This window comes from Diplotaxodon limnothrissa, linkage group LG6 (assembly GCF_057381915.1).
Source record: "Diplotaxodon limnothrissa isolate DT_005_m linkage group LG6, D_limnothrissa_male_GT1.1, whole genome shotgun sequence".
Lineage (NCBI taxonomy): Eukaryota > Metazoa > Chordata > Actinopteri > Cichliformes > Cichlidae > Diplotaxodon > Diplotaxodon limnothrissa.
In genome coordinates, this window is record NC_140601.1 from 17501231 (window position 1) to 17522994 (window position 21764).

Sequence of the window (21764 nt, forward strand, 5' to 3'; positions counted from 1 at the left end):
AAAGTGGATGATTGAAGAATTATTTCCTTGGTTAACAAAAATTCCTTCGCAAAGTTAAATTCCTTCGCTAAGTCAATGCTCTTGAGGGAATATCACTTTCAAAGCCTACAATCAAGAAACGCCTTCATGAATGGAAATAAAGAGGGTTTACTGCAAGGTTGTTAAGGCCAGATTAGCATTCGTCCAAAAACATTTAAAAAGCCCAGCACAGTTCTGGAAAAGGTGAAACCAAGATTAACTTTTACTAGCATGATGGGAAGGAAAAGTATGGAGAGGGAGAGAAACAGCTCATGACCTGAAACATACCACATCATCTGTGAAAAATGGCAGAGGCAATGTTACGGCACGTATAACTGCCAGTGGAACCAGGGCACTAGATTTAGATAGAAGTACCAGGATGAACTGTGATGTGCACAAGGCCATACTCTCTGCTCAGATTCAGCCAAACACTGCAAAACTGATCTGACAGTGCAAATGGATGATAACCCAAAGCATACTGCAAAAGCAACCTAAGAGCTTCTTAAGGCAAAGAAATGTGATATTCTTCAATGGTAAAGCCATTCACCTGATCTCAACCCAACATAGCATGCATGAAGACAAAACTGAACGCACAAAGACTCACAAAGACACAAGAACTGAAGGTGGCGGCAGTAAACGCCTAGAAGAGCATCTCAAAGCAGGAAAGTGTTTGGTCATGTCCAGATTTGGGGGAGTGGTCCGAGTGGTCCTAATTTCTGAACAGTTAATGCAGTACATTTAATAAACTCCTTAAATTTAATTCAACCTGCACATTGACTGCATATTGACTCATTGTTTTTAAAGTCCTCTGTGGTGGTGTACAAATGTAAAATTACAGGACACAGTTTAACAGAAGGGACCACTAGAAGCAAAAGTAACACAAAATTGCTTAAACTAAAGTCAACCAGCAGCTTGCTTCAGTGATGCAGAGGCTGATATGAGGATGTGCGTATGCTGTAACATCACAGCGGGATGTCGTTACCAAAGCACACTTCTAAGAAGACCCAGGTGTTATAAATCATATGAAAGAACTGCACAGAGTGGCCTGAAGATGAGACAGAAAAGCAGGCAATTTACTGACAACAGTAAAAAAACAGTCATACTAATCCAATCAGCTGCTCCCTCCTCTGCCTGAGTCTCCTGCAGTGCCTGATGTCAGCATTACTTATCTGTTGAATTTTTTAAGTTTCTTATAAATGAAATTTCTCACTGAAATGTGAAAGTGCTAAATATTAAAGCTTAAATACATTTCATATCACATTATAAAGCAGGACTCACAAGCTGAGTATGTTTACACATGGGATTATTTCCTCAAACACAAGGAAAACGTTGGAATCATGAAATGGAGAGCATAAACGTCAGACTACATCGACCATGTTTGCCTTTGCTCCTGTCAGCCACTGCCAGGATAAACAGCCAATGGCCGTCTACTGCCAGCACTGTCCTGTAGGGCCTGTCTTGGTCAATCAGTGAAGTGAACTGTTTGCAGGGTTCGGTATTGGCTGGGTGACATGACTTGAGGGTAAACTTGGTTTACCCTCCAAGATGGGACACTCCCCCTCCTCCCAAATGTCTGACCTTCTCTTACCCTCACCATCAGTCTGTCCTCCGTCCTGTCTGCTGTATTTTCTGCCCGGGTAAGCTCGGCAACAGCACAAATACGTGCCAAGGGCTTAACATGTGTGGATAATTCAAATACAATAACAAGCGAACAGTCTTGATTTTCAAGGCATTCAAAAGGGTTTTAAAGCAAGGAGGGAGAATTGTCTTCTCTTGTTTTTACAGAACAAAAACAACTGAAATAGAAAATCAGCAATGAACAAAACACACACGCAAAAAAAGCATAAAAAGGGAAAACGACAGCTAGAATTACTCCGTCCGTATATGTAAACCTCATTTACCCACAGACCTTGCTTAAATTCTCACTTAGAGTGTTACTTACTTAAGAATTTGCTGATAAGTAGATGCCCATTAAGTTCGTCAGGGGGATGTCTGAGCTAAAGCCAGCCTGGTTATTAACACTGAACTCTCAGACAGAGGCAGCTCCCTGAGACAGTTTAATTCCTCTGGATTAGAGCAGTGAATCTCAGACACGTGTAACAGGCAGCACAAGCAGCGTGGAAATGAGCGATGAGAAATCTAAGCCCATCATTAACTCACGCCAAAAGTGATACAGCTGGGTGACAAATGAAAGTTAAAAGAAATCAAACCAAAGTGAAGTATTAAGGAGTTGGGCCACTACATGCTGCCAGAACAGCTTTAATGCATTTAAATCACACAGAATGCATTTGTATTGATTTGCAATGATCATTCCTCAAAAAGAACAAGTAGATCAAAACCACTGGCAGCAAAATTTCATCTATTCATCTGACCCTGTTAATATTTACATAGGCATGTACTAGCATAATAAATATACAGGCAGAAAGAAAGACAGTGTGTGGGAGTTGTGCTTAATTGTTTTTATGAAGTCTTTTTCGCTCATTCAGGTGTGCAGAGATTTCACACTTAAAGACAAAAGCAGCACAGTACCCACTGAAGTCATTTGTAGAGCAGATCAGAGGAACTCCAGCAGCCTGCAACATTTCGCCCTATCACACATTACACAGCTGTCTGGCTTACTGTCTTCCTCTCTTCCAAGAGATATTTGCACAAAGAGACTCATAATCACATAACTTCAGGCTGTCTAAATGTACCTTAGTGCTCCACTCTCTATATGCAAAAAGAGCTGTGCAAGTAAAATGGAAACATTGTACAAACATCCAAATACAAAGGTTCAAAGGAGCCCCTCCTGATTACCCTTCAGAATTGCTGAGGGGCTAAGAGATGCTGGTTGCCAGTTAACATATCCTGAGTTTTAATAAATCAGTAAGAGTGCTACATTTAGACCGGCCCAAAATATTAACAACACCAAAAGCTCCAAGCGCTCTTAAGCCAGTGAAAGAAAAGACTTGAACATCAAGAACAAGCACAGACTTCCGTCGCCTGGTTGACTTGGACAACTGATCTGTCCTCAGCTAAACTCAGCTAAAACTTGCTGTGACTCTCCTTGCGTGATTAAACTCGAGCAGACAAACAGTGTGTACTGTGATTTGTGATGATGCCTAACCATATCATGATGTCAGCTCCTGCTGGGGGAGCGAACGGCCCGCTGCAAAGAATGGACGAGGGCCAGGCTTCACAAATAAAACAAAAACAAGCAGTTGAAATCGCACAACACACAATGGATGCACTCCCCCTCTATGGCCTCCACACGCTTTGCATAGCTGACAGCCCGCCCGCCACCCCCACCCAGCACCCCGGCTCTCTGTCGTCTGGCAGCCTTTTGTCTTCCCGCTTGTTCAGTCGGTCCTCGTGAAACATAGAACAGGTACTCTGGTGTCATAACTGCAGTGACCGTGCTACAAGTTGTCACGAAAGCTGGGAACAAAGATTGATTCCAAGTATCCAAACTATTGTTAAGTTATTGCCAAAGCTTCGTGCTTGTCTATCAGTGCCAGCTTTGTTTACTCAAAGTCAAGTCAAATCTACTCGCAAACAGGAAAGCCGATACAATTCTTGGCACATGAATCCCCAAATGAAAAACTGGAGCACATTTTAATGAATCCTCATCTTAGTGTGGTTTACACCAAAAATGCACGGCCACTAAAGACGCACACGGAGAAACTAAACACATTCAAACAGCTAAGACATCGTCAATTAGAAGACAACACAAGTGCAGCATAACAAAATGCACAGAAAAACCACTGAAATGATGTTTTATTAAGAAGCTGCCTGCTTTCAGTGTGCCAATAATCTATAGTCTGTACTCTGTGAGGGGAAACTGCTTTAAATTCAACTTTGAAAAAGCAAACTGAACAAGTATCCCTCTTCCACAATGAAAGGACTGCAATCCACTAAACTGACAAAAAAAAAAAAATCAGATTTACTAGCAATATAGTTTGAATAGCCTGATTTTCTAGTAAGGATTTGGCAAATAAAAGGATAATTCAAATAATAACATATTGTCGAGCCTAGCAGAGAGCACTCCTGGTTGGATGGTGTCAGTGCACTGGCGTCAGATGGTGCTGTATGCTAATGACAGTACAGAACAATGGGTGGGCATGCAAATTTCATGGCTGTTGACCCAAATGACGGTGTTTAATCCAGACTGTGTGCTGACAACAGCTCAAGCCTGACAACCAGATGAAACCCTTGTGTGGCCTTGCCTCTAGCTAGTCAGAGATGGAGGCAGTCTTATTAATCTATCTCTAACCGCAGCAAGTTTCACCGTCTTGCCAGGAGAATGTGCAAACAACAAGATATCAGCACCTTCAATGTGACAACAGGGTGAGAAGAATTCGGACAGCTTAATGAATGCAAACCCTTTAACTGCTGGCACAAGATAGTAGTGCCGCACGGCAAGACCTGGGCTGCTGGGATAATGGGGACAGGAGGCCATCATCATTAAGACCATGTCATTGGAGATGATGCCAAAGTGCATCAGCGTCACAGTAACCACATATATGTATATGCACCAAAAACACAGCAGTGCATGAATGCACTCTTTCTATATGTGGCACAAACAGAGCAACTACTTGGAAAGTTGTGAGCAATTTTCGCAAAGGAAGAACTCTTAACTCAATATTGAGGACAACACTGACATTTTTATGCAGTGTGCTGCAGTTGAGAAACTATATTTCTTTTTATGTCCAAAACAGCTGGTTACCAGAAACCCGATCTTTGTTGTCAAAGCTCTGGAAAGATATAAAGGGGGAAATGAGCCTGAAAGGAAAAGTACATTTTCATTGCTGCCTTCAAGATATCAGTAGAATCTGCCTGTTGGGAAAAAGTAATCATCATAGTATTTGTCCCCTATTTACCGCCTCTTACTTTATTAATTTTATTTCCCCCAGTTTTTTTTTTTTTGCCTTTGCTTCCTAATGTACTGAACTGCATTTACTAATAATTGCTCCTGGGTGTAGAAATTAAGTTGCACTGGCATGAATTGAATGCACAGCTGCAGCAATAACGCTGGATTAGTTTACTTTTTTTATTACAGTAATTTGTGTCTCCTCTTGCATAGCTCTATTTTCCCCCCATACACTTTGCACCTTTGTAGATTTATGAATTACAAATTAATAATTGTGCATCATTTGTGTCTGTTTACTGACAAAAATACACAGATTTGTGTTTTGTTGACATAAACAGGGAAATATCCTTTCAAATGTTAAATACAGAAACAGATGTTGGAATGAAGTTTTTCTGTATACTCCCTTCTCATAGGGCATCATCGGTTATTTAAAAAAAAAAAGAAAGAGTGCAGTAGGGATAAAAAAACAAAACTGTTGTGCATGATTTGTTTTAGTCTGCTGGGAGACGTCCCAGACTGTGAGCCTGCTGCTCTTGCACAGCATCACATCAAATTCTTTGTGCCCTGATAAACTGCAGCGGAGTTGAAGGCCTACAAGTGACCTTCAGTTGTTGTCATGCACACTGCTGGAAAAATGCTGGAGCCCTAATGCACTTAACAGTTAAGGAAGCCAGTTTTTACCCATCAATTTATAGAATTTCTGCTTCGTGGTTGCTCTTATAGATTTTTAAAACTATCAGCCATCTTCTGCATCTTTAGATTATTATGGATGGATTCGGGATCCTCTGTATCCCATTAGTTAGTGCAAACATGTAAAGAAAATAAGACTGTCCAGTTACTAGTGCTCCCATTTCCCCCCCGCTCCTCAGGTTACTATGTGTACTGACTGACAGGAGCTTTAAAGATTTTAGAGAGACGAGCATTTGAGTAGTCTAAAGGTCAGGTTCTGTTTTCAGTCTCTCAATAGTGAGCAGACAAACCGTTATCCTACAAACATCATTAAAAGAAGTATTAAAGGCAAATGCATTTTAGGATTTCTATCATGTGCACGGGCAGAGAATTATGGAAAAGGGAAATATATACATATATATCATTACAGAACACAGATTCCAGTTATCTTTCCACTGATTGAAATCACATCATTGACTCCAGGTACAAAACAAAAAGTCCTTTTTGTTAGTTGACAAACCTGCTCATCGTCTATATCCCAGACAGACCTCACAGGTCATCAGGTTCAAATCTTTTAACTGTTAACCCAGAATCAGATCCAAGTGGTCTTTGTGGTCTGGAACAAGCTGCCTGCTGATCTGAGATCAACTGCGTGTGTATTCAAAATCAGACTCAGAACCTCTTTAGTCACCCAGGCTTGCACTCATTAGGCACTGCTGATCTGATTTTGTCTTCTTTGTTAAGCACCGTGAGCCAACATGCAATGAAATGTGCTATATAAATAAAATTGCAATTTTTATTACTGTTCATTAAAATTTCATACATATTGCTTTCAGTAAGACCAAGAGCACAACGGCTATTTCAATGATATACACTCACTGATCACTTTATTAGGTACACTTTGCTGGTACCATGTTAAGAAGCATCAGACCAATTCTGCAGGTTTATCAGCTGGACATCCATAATGTGAGTCTCCTGTTCAACCACAACCCAAATGTGCGTTATTGGATTGAAATCCGATGACTGCGGAGGCCATTTGAGTACAGTGACCTCACTGTCATGTTCAATAAACCAGTTTGAGATGATTTGACCTTTGTGACATGGTGCGTTATCCTGCTGGAAGCAGCCATGTGGCCGTAAAGGGATGGACATGGTCAGCAACAACACTCAGGTAGGCTGTGGTGTTTAAATAACGCTCGGCTGGTATTAAGGGGCTCAAGGTTTTGGTTAACCTGTGTGAACTGTAGCCTCAATTTCCCTTTCTTAGCTGACAAGAATGGCACCTAGTGTGGTCTTCTGCTGCCGTCGCCCATCTGCTTAGCCATTTAGAGATACAGCTTGAACATTATAGTTTGGATATAACAGAATGAATTTTGTGTGGTCAAGAAAATCTCAGAATATGTTGAACAAATTTAAGAACTAAGACCTTTTAAAAATAGATGGTCGTGACTTCACACTTCTCTGTTTTTAAAAAATCTAATCTGGCACCGAATCTGCCCTGAAACTTTGCAAATGACAGAGAAAATGTAATCGATTGTTCGCTCACAACAAAAAAAGATTTTTTCCCCCTGTGGAAAAATTGGATTTCTCACCTATTGATCCCCTGGCAGCCTTTCCTCACTTATCATGTGTCAGGGTCACAAAGGGTTTAAGGCTACATCGGGGAAAGGCAGGGAAACTCTGGACTGGACCTAGATTTTCAAAATCACAATAGCGCCGATAACATCAGACAGCATTCTGTGCTCCATTAACTATTCACAGTTTAGCATTTGAAATGGGTATAGCCAAGACAGCCAGCGGTTAACACCATCTCAGCATAATGAGCCCTTTTTCTTACCTTTCTGAGCTCTTTCTCAGCAACAGACTGAAGTTACCTTAATAGTTTCTGCCTGTAAGCATAACTCTGTACAACAAGAGGTCTGTATTAGTTTTTGGCAATGCTAATATTTACACTTACTTCATCCCATGATTGGCTCTCTGTGTGTAGCTCATAAAGGTGACCGGCTCTCTGTGTGCAGGTCAGCTGTGTCTGCTGCCTGCGATCAGGTCAGGTCACGTTTGCCTTTCGATTCAGTCGTCTTCTTCTCTGCCTTTACCGTTAAATTACAAAGAAACTAGCAACCAGCGTCACATGAGACAGCAGAGTGCCTATTAATTAAATCATTCCTGTTGGCTCCCAGCATAGTGTTTGTCCTTAGTCCTGATATGAAAACTTTGGGGTTTGGAGTAATTTGGCTACTACTGCTATTTAAAAACTCTGTCTGCAGGATATGTTGCTGCTCATCTACCATCACAATGAACACCGGTGTACCACAAGGCTGTGTGATGAGCCCTTTCCTCTACTCCCTCTTCACCCACGACTGCAGACCTGCTGATGGTTCCAACACCATCATTAAGTTTGCAGATGACACCACGGTGATTGGCCTCATCAGTGACAACGATGAGGCCGCCTACAGGGAGGAGGTGGATCGTCTGGCTGAGTGGTGCGACAGAAACAACCTGCTGCTTAACACCGAGAAGACCAAGGAGCTCATCGTGGACTACAGGAGGAATGCTGACCCACATCCACCCATCCACATTAAGGGGACGGCTGTGGAGCGTGTGAGCAGCTTCAAGTTCCTGGGAGTCCACATCTCCGAGGATCTCACCTGGACCACCAACTGCTCCAAGCTGGTCAAGAAGGCTCACCAGCGCCTCTTCTTCTTGAGGACTCTGAGGAAGAACCACCTGTCCTCAGACATCCTGGTGAACTTCTATCGCTGCACCATCGAGAGCATCCTGACCAACTGTATAACAGTCTGGTACGGGAACTGCTCTGCCTCGGACCGGAAGGGGTTGCAGAGGGTCGTGAAAACTGCCCAGCGCATCGCCGGAGCACCACTTCCTGCCATAAAAGACATCTACAGGAAGCGGTGTCTGAAAAGGGCTGGGAAAATCATCAAAGACCCCAGTCACCCATCACATGGACTCTTCACCCTCCTGCCCTCTGGGAGGCGCCACAGGAGCCTCCGGACTAAGACCACCAGGTACCGGAACAGCTTCTTCCCCACAGCTGTCAGACTCCTGAACTCTGCCTCCTGACATCTGACCCACGTTAAACTCATGGACTGAACATACACACACCCACAATGGACAACTGTACCCTCAAACACAATAATAACATGGACTGAACCACCACTCACAACCACTAGCACTTTATATAGCCGCTGTAGAAACTATCTACACCCTCACTTATCTTAACTGCACTACTGTATAGCTCTGTGTAAATAATCATTCTGTACATTCGATAATTTTTAATCCTACAACTGTTTACAACTTGCATAGTTCCCATTTCTGTATAGCTGTATATCCCAGATTCTGTAAAGTTATTTATTTCATATTCTGTATAGTTTTTCATATTTATATTCATATCCTGTACATAGCTTGTACTCACTACAGCCTGTACATACTTATAGTTATAGAATATTCACAACATACTTCATACCGTGTACATTATAACATACCATAATAGACCCATTTCTGTAATATACTCACATATCTATATTATTGCTAATATATATTGTAATATATCTATATCACTAAAGCACTTCTGGATGGATGCAAACTGCATTTCGTTGCCCTGTACCTGTGCATGTGCAATGACAATAAAGTTGAATTCTATTCTATTCTATTCTATTCTATGTAGCAAAGTATGCATCCCAGTTGAGCAGATGGTGTGGAGCTGAGTGGCATCTTTGCAGTAAGCTGCTGCCGAATTTGTTAAAACATGGCAGGAAAGTTAAAGATCTGCGTGCCTGAGATGACCACGTCTCAGTCCTTTCTTGCATCACATAGCTCCAGAGGTAGTAGAGACTGTTGAAAGAAAAGTATTTTGAACAGTCGAAGCCCTGTGCTTCTAATTCTGTTTTATATTTCAATCTTTGGCTATAATATGAGCAACCATGATTGGCATATATATGCATATAAATAACAAAAAGCACAAAACTTTCACTTTATTTAACCGCTCCATCGTGTTTTCCTTTTTAATACAGCTCACAAAACATGCAATATATACTTCAGGAACATGAAGAATACTGAATCTATCAACGTTTGAGTCCTAAAAATGTGTATCAGCCCAAAGATGTCCAGCATCAGGCTCTAGTTTACAATTCATTCATTTTGTCACAGGGACTTTTATTTGTCTTTGCTACTTCTTCTACAACTCCCTTGAATACGTTCTCTATGATTTACACGCAACAAAAGCAAACTCAGGGACTGCAGGACTGTGCCCAAAATTAATGAATGCATCGATTCGACAGTTTAGACAATTAAAATAGGAAAATCTTATTTTCTGCCTGCCCGGTCAGCTTTGAGATGTAAAACAGGGTTTTCTTTCAAAAGCAGCAGCTGATTCTGTTGGCCCTGATAACCATGATCTACAATTAACATTCAGTCTGAAGAGGAGCTTTGACTCGAGGAGGGAGAGTGGACAGAGACATTTTGTGAAAGGCCCCTTACTCACGAAAAAACATCCGTGAACACAAACGCCCTCAAACACACCTGACAGCTGCACTGTAACCCTTCCTTCCAGCTTGTAGGTCTAATCATTCGGTTGTGGCCAGGGCGGGGGCTCTGTGCGAGTGTGAGTCCATCAGCGGGTGGGAGTCTGCAGACCGGGTGGCTGGTACCCCCGATTTGATTTTGGAGGAGCAGATGGTCGGCTGCTGCTGGAAGGCATTCGGAGTGTTTGCGTGTGTTTATGGGTGTGTGAGTGACTGAGGAAGGAGCCTTAGAAGTGCTTTTTATAGAGGCTATGGGGTTCAGACTAGAAAGATATTCACATGAACTACTAATATACATTCAGTTGCCAGTTTATTAGGCAACCGCATATTATTGTAGGGTTTTTCCCTTACGATATAAAGCGCCTCGAGGGATTTGATGCTATATAAATAAAACTGAATTAAACTGAACTGAACCTAAAACGGTGCTGCAGTAAATCCAACTTTTATGGGAGTTCTACTGTTCAGTTTCTGTTTCTGTGTGAGAGCCGTGACCCTTCTACTGTGGATTCACGAGAAGCCTGTATCTTACAATGCTCTTGAATTGGACTGCATTAAAATAATATAACTCTTTAATCCGTCCATCACACTTATGGGACTGGGCATTTTGGAATGCATCTTTAGAGTAATCAAATACAGCTTCTACTGATGAAGTTTTAGATATGTGGCTTTCAATAGATAGATAGTGTAAAAGAAATGGCCACTGTAAAGTCTCAGATCAAGGACGATTCAAATCTTTAAAGGCTGTGTGGTACACAAACCAGGAGAGATGTAGGCATCATCAGAAAATCATCATAAAAGCTGTTAACTAAGAAATCACAAGGACCAGGAGAAATACTATGAAAACCCAACTAGCAAGTATTATCAACATGATCTGGGTAATATTCTGGTTAGAGCAATCAACTCACTGCATACAGTCAGTGTGTCAGAAAACTGAACTAAGACCAGCAGTAAAATGAACAGCAATGGAAATCAAATGCTCCAGCACAAACACATTTCCAGTGTTTCCACTAATAAATGGGACTGAAACACCACATTTTATTAGCTAAATAGCATATTTGCACCTCACAAACTTTGGAGGTTTTAATACTTTGAATTGACCAACATTACTTTTAATAAAGACCTAACTCGTCTATATATAGCGCTTGCCAGATGGATGGATTTATACTCCACCAAAGAGCAGAAACCATCTGTTAAAGGAAGCTAAATAAAAAGACTATATATAAATATAGATTGGGACATTACGGTTCAGTTTAAAGCACCACTGAACACACGGGCCATTCCCACAACACTGACATCGGCAATTTCAGTTTCACCCACTTCCACCACAAGTTACATTTACACAGACATTGTGGACTTTAACACAGTGCCTCATTCTGGCAAACTGTATCAGCATGGTTTGGGGTAGAGCAATCATTTGAACACTCTGCCCACCTCTTGTGATTTCAAATGATTGGTGAAAGCATTAGCTCTCAACACTGATCATGAGTTCTAAAGTGCACAAATGAAGCTCCATAAAGCTCCATATCTGCTTCTCCTGATCTGGAGCTTAAAAAGCCTGGAATAAACAGCTGGTTTGCATGGCTGGTCTACTTGGAATCTCTCAAGGGATGGAAGTAGACATATCAAGGCTTTATGTCACACATATGGAATCTGTGTTAGGTGGGAAGTCTGCTAACCGAATTCTTTAAAGTAGTTTTCAAATATGAAGAAGCTTTTTTCCCTTTTTTTAAAAAAATCCCTGTAAAAACTTTTCATTGTCAAAGAGGGAAACTTTGAATTTAAGTTGGAGAGCATCCGCTACAGGGAGCTCTGCATGTCTGATTTGGAAGATTTTTATGCCCCTTCCTGATGCAACCCCAAAGGGATACGTGGCTCCTCTCTGAGTCAAACTGGGGAGCTTTCGCTTGGTAGGCGAGGCTTCAGTCTAAAATAATGTAAATAAATACAGCAATGTTCTGGATGCTATTATATAATCTTGTCGAGTCAGTGTTTCTGTGCAGTGCTGGCCTAACAGAAAGGATGCTTTGCTTGCTCTGTCAAAGGTGATAAGGATCACAATTCTCATGAGTCAATTTGTCCAGACTGTCCAGCCCAGAAAGATTCCCATCAGCTCACAGAAAACAAACATCAGCTGGTTTGGTTGTCACACTTTCAGTCCCAGTTAAATTTTTCTTTTTCCCCACTCACCAACACTTTTAAAGCTCAATTTAACTTAAACTGTTACCAAAGAAATTCATTTAGTGATTTTGTACTAAAATGGACAAAGCATGCTGACATTTTTGTAGTCTTTGACATAATTCTGTAATCAACATCCCTGTGTGAGTGGAGCTGATCGTTAAAAATAAATAAAATGCAGTTTAGCTTCACTAAAAATGCAAAACTCCTAGAGCTCTATCAGTTCAGTAGTTACAGTAATTAAGGTTTCACTTTCTAAATGCTTAATTCCAGTAAACTAATTTTATGAAACCATGAGTTGATACATTATTTGTTAGATTAAAATGTGCATCAATCTATTCCAGTATAGGCCAAATACAGGATTTCACAAAAATCTTTATCCTCCTAATTTTTTTTTAATTTTGCTAGGAAAATGGGGGAAAAGTGCAGTAAGTACAAGAGAAATACAGTATATATAGCAAAAACAGAATTTGTACAATTGTGAGTAACTTGAAAGTCAACATTTGGTGTGAACACCTTTATTCTGCAACACACCCTGAACTTTTTTAGCAAGCTATCCTTTAATTTTTAGGAATAGTTCTCCAGGCTTCTTGAAGGACATTCAAAGCTCGTCTTTGGATGTTAGCTGCCTTTTATTCTGTATCAATACGATCCCACAGTTCTTTATTAATGTTGAGCTCCAGGCTGAAGGAGGCTGATCCATGACTGTTGGTGTTCCATTGTGTGTTTTTCTATCCACGTAAGCTTTTACTGGACGGCCAGATTGTTTGGAATCATTGTGATACTAAAAAACGAAGCTCTTGCCAATTAAACACTTTCCAGATGGTACTGCATGGTGGATCAAAATCTGATGGTACCTTTCTCCAACACCCCTAGCTGAAATGCAACCCCAAACCATGACGGAGTCTCTCCACTGTGCTTTACAGATGCTGAAGATACTCACTGTCCTTCTTCACACAACATCATAGCGCTTCATAGGTCAGTGTCAACTGGCTTAACAAAGACTACAAGCAAACACATTCCTCTGAAAATTGTCAGGTACAAAGACTGGTTCTCTGTCTTAACTTCAACCCTGAAATCCACTGAATCATGCAACAAGATGAGTGTTCTATAAATGTATGTAACATCTTACATGTGACAAACATACTTTGACTTAGTTCTCTGAGCACATTTCACACGAACTCTTCCAACATGCATCACAAAATACAAACATCACAAGAACAGACTCGGGAACAACTTCTTGTCCAGCATCATAACAACAATGAATAATCTGTGTAATAATCACAGCCATGTACAATATTTCAAATGATCAGAAACTCTGTGCAATATTCTCATTATTGGTAAATTCACTGTGTAATACTCTTATCATACTCCTCTGCCTAGCATTGCCTCATTTGTTACCTCGTTATCTTACCCCGTTAACTTGCAAATACTTTTTATATTTAGTACTTTTTATATTTTCTGTGAGAATGACAGTTTGTTCATGGTCAGATGAGATGTCAGCGTAAATATTTTACACGGGGGCCACCATGTGTTGTAGCTCACCTCATGTCTGAACACCAGAATTTCAACATGTGCCCCAGATGGATAGCATTATAGCATAAATAGTCTCATGTGGTACAACCAGAGCACAAGGTGGGGATACCATACTGATGGATATGGCACAAGGCCTTAAAGCCAAAGTGTATCCATTACTGCTTTGTTGAAATAATATATGGGCGTAGAATTATGTAATTATCTGGACTGCTGACACAGCTGAAACCTATAAATCGCGGCGGTTTTTAGAGATAAGCTCAGCTTTGCTCCATCTGGTTCCCGTAAGCACATTAGCCAGTTTCATCTCATTGAAAACAATATGTTTAACTAGCTCTGGCTGTTAAGTTATGCAACTGTAGCAAATAAAATCACCACACAAACTAAAACAAGAACAGGTCATAGTTTGTGTAGTAATTACTGGAGCTGGTGTCCACACAGTTAAAGGCAGTTTAACATGATGCAGCGCAAGTTAAATAGATATTCATCAGACCTACCTGCTTGCCTTCCAGTGTGTACAGTCTCCTCACTGCGCCAGAGTCCAACTTGATAGCGTCTGTGATGTCGGTGAGCACCTGCTCGAAGGAGTGTGCAGTTTTCTTATTGAGCAGTATCCGAACGGCCTTGCGGGGCTTGACGCCGCTGCGGATGACTGTGACTAACTTGGGTTTGATGAAGTCCTTAGATTCCCTCTGCAGCTCACTCTTCAGCGGGAAGAGAGACGGGAGGGAGCGCGATGTGCTGGTCTTGCTGCCCACTGACCAGTTGGGGTTCACGTTCTTGGTGTAGTCGACACGTCGGAAGGGTTCATTGGAGGCGCACACGTAACTCTCTCCTGCAGGAAGAAATGAGGTGCTGTAAAGAGAAGCTAAACACTGGCGCATAAAGCTCAAATAGCCACGTAAAGAACTCAAGTCATCAGTGGGAGGAAGTCCTGCAACAGGTGAGATGGCCTCATCATTACCCTGACATTAACATTACTGCATCACTCTGGGATTATAAGGAAACTGTGGCAAGCTCTTGCTAGGATCAACACATACCTTTAAGGAAAAAAAACATCTGTGTGTACATTTACCAAAGAGAATGGCTGAGGTTATTTTGCTATTAATTGCACACTAAAGGACACATACGTTGCACAACATCGACCATAGCATGCCTTACTAAACACTGCTCCCATATGGTGAATAACAAGGAACTGACAGTGTGACGCTGTTCTTCTCTCTCCCTTCCAGCTGCAGGGCTGCTTTATTGGCCTTCCTCCAAAGCAAAGCGTTTTGCTTTATCAGCCAGCATTCCAGTTTAAACACCCAGCACGCAACTGTTTCTCCTTAACAAGAAAGTCGTGATAAGTACGGGAGCTTGGTGGGTGAACAAAAACCACATCAAGAATGTCTGGAGATTGTTTTGAAAGTGCTGGATTTGTGCTTCCCTGCTGCCGGTCTGTTCCAAATATGAGTAAGAGCTGGAAAGTGACAAATAGTGTCTGCAAGTACCAAAGCCTCTCTCAGAAGCAACTTACTGCATGCTCAACTTCACGAGAGATATTCGGCTTTATTTGAAAGAAATCTTGTTCTAGGAAACTAGATAATTACAGGGTTACTAGGAATCAGCATGTACATACTAAGAAACCGAGAAATAGATTATTACTCATGGCTGCATCTGTGTATGAATATAAGAACCACAGTGGCTGGCTCTGTCCAGGGAATCCCAGTTAAGTAGCAGGAAGAGTAATCCTTTACATACCACAAAAACGTATTTGTTCAAAACTTAAAGGAAAACTTTTATTTGTAGGATATGTTCAGCATATTTTTCTCACCAGTTCATCTGCTGATAAGAAATCAATCCCAACACTGACATTTTGGTTACTGGATTTGTGTCAGAACAAGCAAATTGAACTTCAGCGTAAAAAGGCCAACTGAGACACCGCGTCCCAGGATACCAGGTTTTATTAAGCCTGCAATTAACCAAAGGCTAATTAAAAGGCTAGGCCACAGCTGGAGGGGACTGAGCTGTGGTTGAGCACCGAAACAAAATATATAACCGAGGCTGCCGTTCATCTGCAGGGAAATGACAGAACGCTGACATGCCCTCAGACGGTGCGCGGTGACAGGTCTATTCCCCGACGTCCCACGGGGATGTGATCGGAGCCCCAGCCACCCGCCGCTGGCTGCTGTCCTCGTGTGAACAACAGATGAGGACAGGCCTGACGGACTGTTTAACCAGCCCAGCAACTTTTACGAGGTGACACAGCGGTCACCAGTCCAGCATGACGTCAATAAACAGCCACTGTTATTACTGTGATAACAGAGTTGCTGTCACAAAGAAATAAAGTGATATAATAACTGCAAAAAGTATGAGGTCATGGTTCTCCGATTTATACTCACAATGTTACAAAGAAAGATCAACTTTCTTTAACCTTATCAGACTGTGGCCTTTACTTCACACTTGAATTTCAACTGTCAATTTGAGTTTTTACATTTTACATTTACATTGTTTCTATCATCCTAAAGGGTTCATATTGTCACATTTTACAGAAACATGTAGCACACGTCTGTCATGAGAGGTGTGTATTATCAGTAAAGAACTGTTTCTAAGTCATGATTTAAAACTCTTTCAGCCATTTCTCTCTGCTGTAAAATACAAAATATTTTCCCTAAGGCTCAAATGCTTTAGTATCACAAGCCAATTTGAACACCGACCATTAAAAGGTTTAATTTCCCCATGAGGTTCAAATAAAGACCCTCTGGTGCCCAAACTTGTTATTGCCCCGACTAGAATTCCCTTTGTCAGCATGCTACGGAGACCCACTGTAACCTGCAAAGCTCCTTCTAAACCCATTTCAGGATTGGCTATAGCCGTTGTTTTCCACAAGCACAGCAGTTCGAGTCGACTGGTTGGCTCTGTAATCCCATCTAGTCATACGAGGTGCACATGTGAATGGCGCCTGATTGGGTTTTCACACAAAAGAGCCCCAGCAAGCCTCAATCAATGGATGCAGACTGCTGAGCTGTGCAGTAATGTTTGCTCTCTTTGTCCATTAGATGGGTGTGTAAAAATCGACAATATGGCCCACCTGCAATTTGAGCGGCTCAAGGAGAAATTAAGCAGTCAACAAACATGCTTACCATTGACCCAGGGCATTATCATATCCTGAAATTCCCACCTTAAAGGGCCTGTCTCTTCAAACCAAATCATAAATGGAATATTTGTTCCTATTGGAATAATAGGCCCTATTTGGTGAGATTAGAAAAAAAAAAAGACAGAAAAGCAATACAATCAAATCAATGGAGGCCAAATGGAACGAAGTATTCTTTAAGTATTCATTTTGGGGTTATTTAACCGTAATAACAAGGTTGACTACAGCAAAAACAACACAAAAGGACCTGCTTTATTTTCCCCACTATGTGGGCACTCGTACATTCAAACACTTGTCCTAATACCAAAATTCTTCTGCATACACCACCAGAACAGTCATTTTGGATGAACTGCCCATTGAAATAAAATCACTGGTTATGTGAGCTACTGAAGTAGCACTGAGGGGTGAAGTCAGTGCACCAAAACAACCTTGGTGCAGTTTGTTAAACTACTGTTGCTACAGAATTTAGATCAGGCACTGGCCTAAATCTTCCCCAGTCTCTGGAGGGACAGAGTAAAGCAAATGAGTGCAGCACAGACTGAAATTTAGGAAGATGTGAGATGAAAATAGGATTAATAACTTCAGTAAGAGGTCAGTGGATCCTAAGTGAGTGTGAGGAGCAGTAATAGAGGACTGCAGTCAGGTCACAGTGCAGACAGTGAACATGAAGATTAACTTATTACTGAGAGGCCACTCTCCCTGCAGAGTAAACAGCACAGGGAAGAAGGAGTAGGTAGGAGAGTATATTCTATTCGTTTCTGCAGTGAGTGACCAAATTTGTCTAGGGGCTCTTTGACAAGATGAGTACAGTTCTCCATATAGAAGGATTACAGGAACAGTTGTTACCACTTTTTGTAGTAGTATTCACGTTTATCTTATGAAAAAAATGGACAGACAGGGGATGGGGGAGGGCAATTTTATCCTACAAGCCCCAAGGCTGAGCTCAATCAACTGCAAAAGATTTTAAATGCCAGTGAAGCCAACAAAATACATACGTTCACTCACTTACTCACTTATCCATTCATTCATTTCCAGGCAGGGGTGTATTTAGTGAAACACAGGGCACTTTCACGCCCACAAAAGCTCACAAATAAAGTAGGCGTTAGCTGGGAGCTTGAGTCCAGCTGAGATCAGTGGGCAGCGATGCACATTTTGCAGAACAGAGCATTACTGAGGAGGGGTCTGTATGCTTGAGTGCATGTATGGCACTGGGTCAAACATGTTAGGGCGGTTACGTCAGTGCATATACAGCGATAATCTATATCGCTGCACTGCATCCAATGGGTTTAAGTGCAGCAGATATTTGGAACAGAGTCAGAACTTTCCCAATTATGTTGTAAAAGCAGGGCAAGGAGCCAACTCTCTAAATATAATTTGCTTTGTAAGTTTTCAGGCAACTTAATCAATATTCAAGGCAAAAAAAAAATGTAGCTTTTAAACGATAAACAGCATGTCTGAGTCGATGCACATTAGGCCACCGTTGATCTAATCTCAAGTACTGAGCTCCTGTCATCATTTGCGGTCACGCAAAGTGATTGTTGAAGGCTTCATCCATCATCGATCTTACCCTCTACTAACTCATCCAGGCTGGTGATCTTCCTGCCCCCATCCAGCGTGTACAACGTCCGGACTCCTTGCGGAAGGTTGACGTTGTCTGACAGGGACCGTGTGAGCTCCATGAGCAGGGCATCCAGGGATCTGAATCGGTCGTTAGACACGGCGTACACCAAACCTTTGAAATACTTGTCACCATTGCGATAAAAGCGCACCTTCCTGGCCTTTTTCTCGGAGGTGAGGGACTGGAGAGTGCGTGTGCGGTAGAAACTACAATGCGCACTGTGCGCGGGGCTTGGCACCAGCCCGTTACCTCTAGAACCACATTGAGACCCGGAGCCCGAATTGGTCCTCGGTGGCCGGTGAGGCTTGTCTCGTTCCTCAAAGTGTTCAAATTCAATACTTCTGCTTAGCGACATGTCGTCTCTCACTTTATCTGAACGCTGCTCCAAACAGGAAACCAACTTTTATACAGAGAGAGAGAAAGAGATGAGGGATCGATGAGCCAAATGAAGAAGGCAGCCTACACGTGTGCGTCTCCAGTCTCCACTTTAAGCCTGCTATGCCTACCTTAAGCAGCACCAACAGTTTCAAAATGAGAGGGGAAAAAAGAGAAAGTCAGGATGTGACCTCTCAGTCCGCTGAATCTTATCAGATCGATCCGTTAAACTGATTCATCAACCGTCAACAAAACACAGCAGGAGTAATAATCCAGACGTCCGCTCGAGATGAGATATCCGGTTGAAAATGTGTCAAAAAACCGGCAGCTGTGCTTGACAGACATCGCAGTGGATCTCTGTTATCTCACAAACAGCCACGAAATGTTAGAAAAGTTCGGCACGCCGCACTGAAGCCGCCTCCTCCTCGCATCCTTTCCTCTAACTGGTCGTCGGCGCAGGCTGTCAAATCAATGGATAATGAGACGGAGGAGGAGGACGCCTTCCGCATCTCCGGGTCCTAATGCTGTCTATTGTTCCGTTCATGCATTCAAGACCCGAACAATGAAGTTGAGGTTTTACATTCCGGCCAGATGACCTCAGACTGAGGAACCGTAAGAATGATACACGCCCTCCCCCGGAGAGCGAGAAAGTACATTCTTAGCTGGCCTGAGATCAGTACAGCACAGCTACCAAAAACATATCGCCAGTTATGTATTTTATATATTACCTTTAATTTACAATTAACCCCAAAGACATATATCAACCTTGTGTATTTAAATTGCAGCATATATATCAGATGATACCATTAATTAACATTTGCTCATTCTCGCTCATTATGTGTTTGACACACTTTATTAAAGGCTGAAATCAATAGCATAATATAATATAATATAATATAATTTCTTTCTTTCTTTCTTTTTCAAGAAGAAACTTGGGGTTTCTAAGCTTTATCTTAGATACATAACAGTGATTAAACCATTTACAGGGAGCGCTCATGAGCTGTGTCGTTATGGCATACGGTTGTGCCAAAAAGTGATCTTTCATGAATTATATGATATTGAGCCACAAAGAACATTACTATCACAAGGTAGATGCTCCTACCAGTTGTTTTTTGTTTGTTTGTTTGTTTGTTTGTTTGTTTGTTTTTTGTAAAGTGACTTTTACACAGCTTTTTTATCTGGTATAAAAAAAATGTCTTTTTCAAGATAGATCTGGTTGGCCTGGTTTTTTTTGACAAGCTGCACTGACAGTGTTTCCCAGGTCTGCGCTCTGCCAGGTTATGACGCAGGTGAGTGAGAGCCTGGATGGAAACGGTGGTGAGTTTCTCAGGAACCCACCAGGTGGTGAGTAAACCTGGCATTGCCAAGCATAATCCAAGGTCACTATTTGGCAGGAATCAAAAGTCCATATATATATATATATATATATATGGCGCATATGCATAAAAAATACACGGATATGTGTGCCAGGCATATAGATGTTTATGTTGGAGAATGTCCCAAATACTAAGCTGGACTTTTGATTCCTGCCAAATAGTGACCTTGGATTATGCTTGGCAATGCCAGGTTTACTCACCACCTGGTGGGTTCCTGAGAAACTCACCACCGTTTCCATCCAGGCTCTCACTCACCTGCGTCATAACCTGGCAGAGCGCAGACCTGGGAAACACTGTCAGTGCAGCTTGTCAAAAAAAACCAGGCCAACCAGAGCTGCAACGGACAGGCTGGGGATCAGTTAACCCACTTTTGAAACACTGTAGCCTCATTCCTGAAGCCAGTGCCACAGAAACGAATGAGTCTAACTTTTGGTATAAGTCAACTTAAGGCTGATGAACAACTTCTCAACAATTATTTGACACATGAAGTCAGAAAAGCACATCAAATATGAAGATGGAAAAGAATGCGAAGAATGAAAACTTGAAATACATCCAGTATGCGTGGACTTTAGTGAGATCTCAGATAAGAAGCCAGCTTTGGATATGCATTGTTTGAGCAGCCTTTCTGGAGGAAGTTGTTAAGCAGGAACCAACCCGGCAGAGGGAAATCCTGTACAGAATGACAAAGCATAAAATCCCTCAATGACAAAAATCCCTTTATCTAAAATATAAATAACAATTAGGTTGACAATAAAGCTTAATCCTCCCCTGACCGGTTCTTTCGATACTTTCTGGCCAGCTGCTAATACAGTGAAGTTTATAAGGGATTTGGGGGATATTTCTCACACAGGGATTTGTATGAAAATCACTTAGCAAACCAATCCAGTCTTAACAAAACAATGCAAAGCAAAGCGTGTGATCAGTTACAAAGCGCTGCTGGTTTCAGGTTCAAACTACAAGCCATATAAACATACTGAGAGCTATTCATTTAGAGAGATGAAGGCGCTTTGGCTGTAACACTGTACTGACACTGAATTCAGCACAGTGACATTTCTTAAGTGCTATAGGTCCTGGGGAGCCCACATCATGACAGCAACTGTATCAAAGCCATGTGGAAACTCACCCGCACTCTGTGCGTTATTTACACTGCAGCTGCTACAACACTCACACAATTTCAGATTGATGTGCCAATAAAAACGGTTTTGGTTTTGGGGCCAAAGGTTAATGGAGAGAGAGGCAGATCTGTGAAACATATGGGTCAGACTATACATCACAACTTTAGACACACTGAACATGTTAAAATTCAGGTCAAATGTTGATGTGAAAAGTTAAAAACAGGAAACCCTGACCCAAAATCTAGTGAAGCTGAAGGAGAAAATAACTCTGTCACCCTCTAGTGTTCAACACTGAACATTTAATGACAACTTTGTATATTGTGTGTATTTTGCTTTGATGACTTTTTACTGAATAAATT

At 41.7% G+C, this 21764-nt stretch overlaps 1 protein-coding gene across 2 annotated transcripts in view; it reads right to left on the reverse strand.

The window, feature by feature from the left end:
• The window catches only part of dclk2a (doublecortin-like kinase 2a), a 40569-nt gene extending 21264 nt beyond the window's left edge, over window positions 1-19305 (reverse strand). For both annotated transcript variants that reach the window (XM_085355798.1, XM_085355799.1), the window contains exons 1-2: window positions 18489-19305; window positions 14283-14620 (exon numbers count right to left, since the gene is read on the reverse strand). In XM_085355798.1, coding sequence (XP_085211924.1) covers window positions 14283-14620; window positions 18489-18894 — 744 coding nt within the window. In that variant the 5' untranslated portion in view covers window positions 18895-19305. The remainder of the gene's footprint in view (window positions 1-14282; window positions 14621-18488) is intronic.
• Between the last annotated feature and the right edge of the window lie 2459 nt (window positions 19306-21764).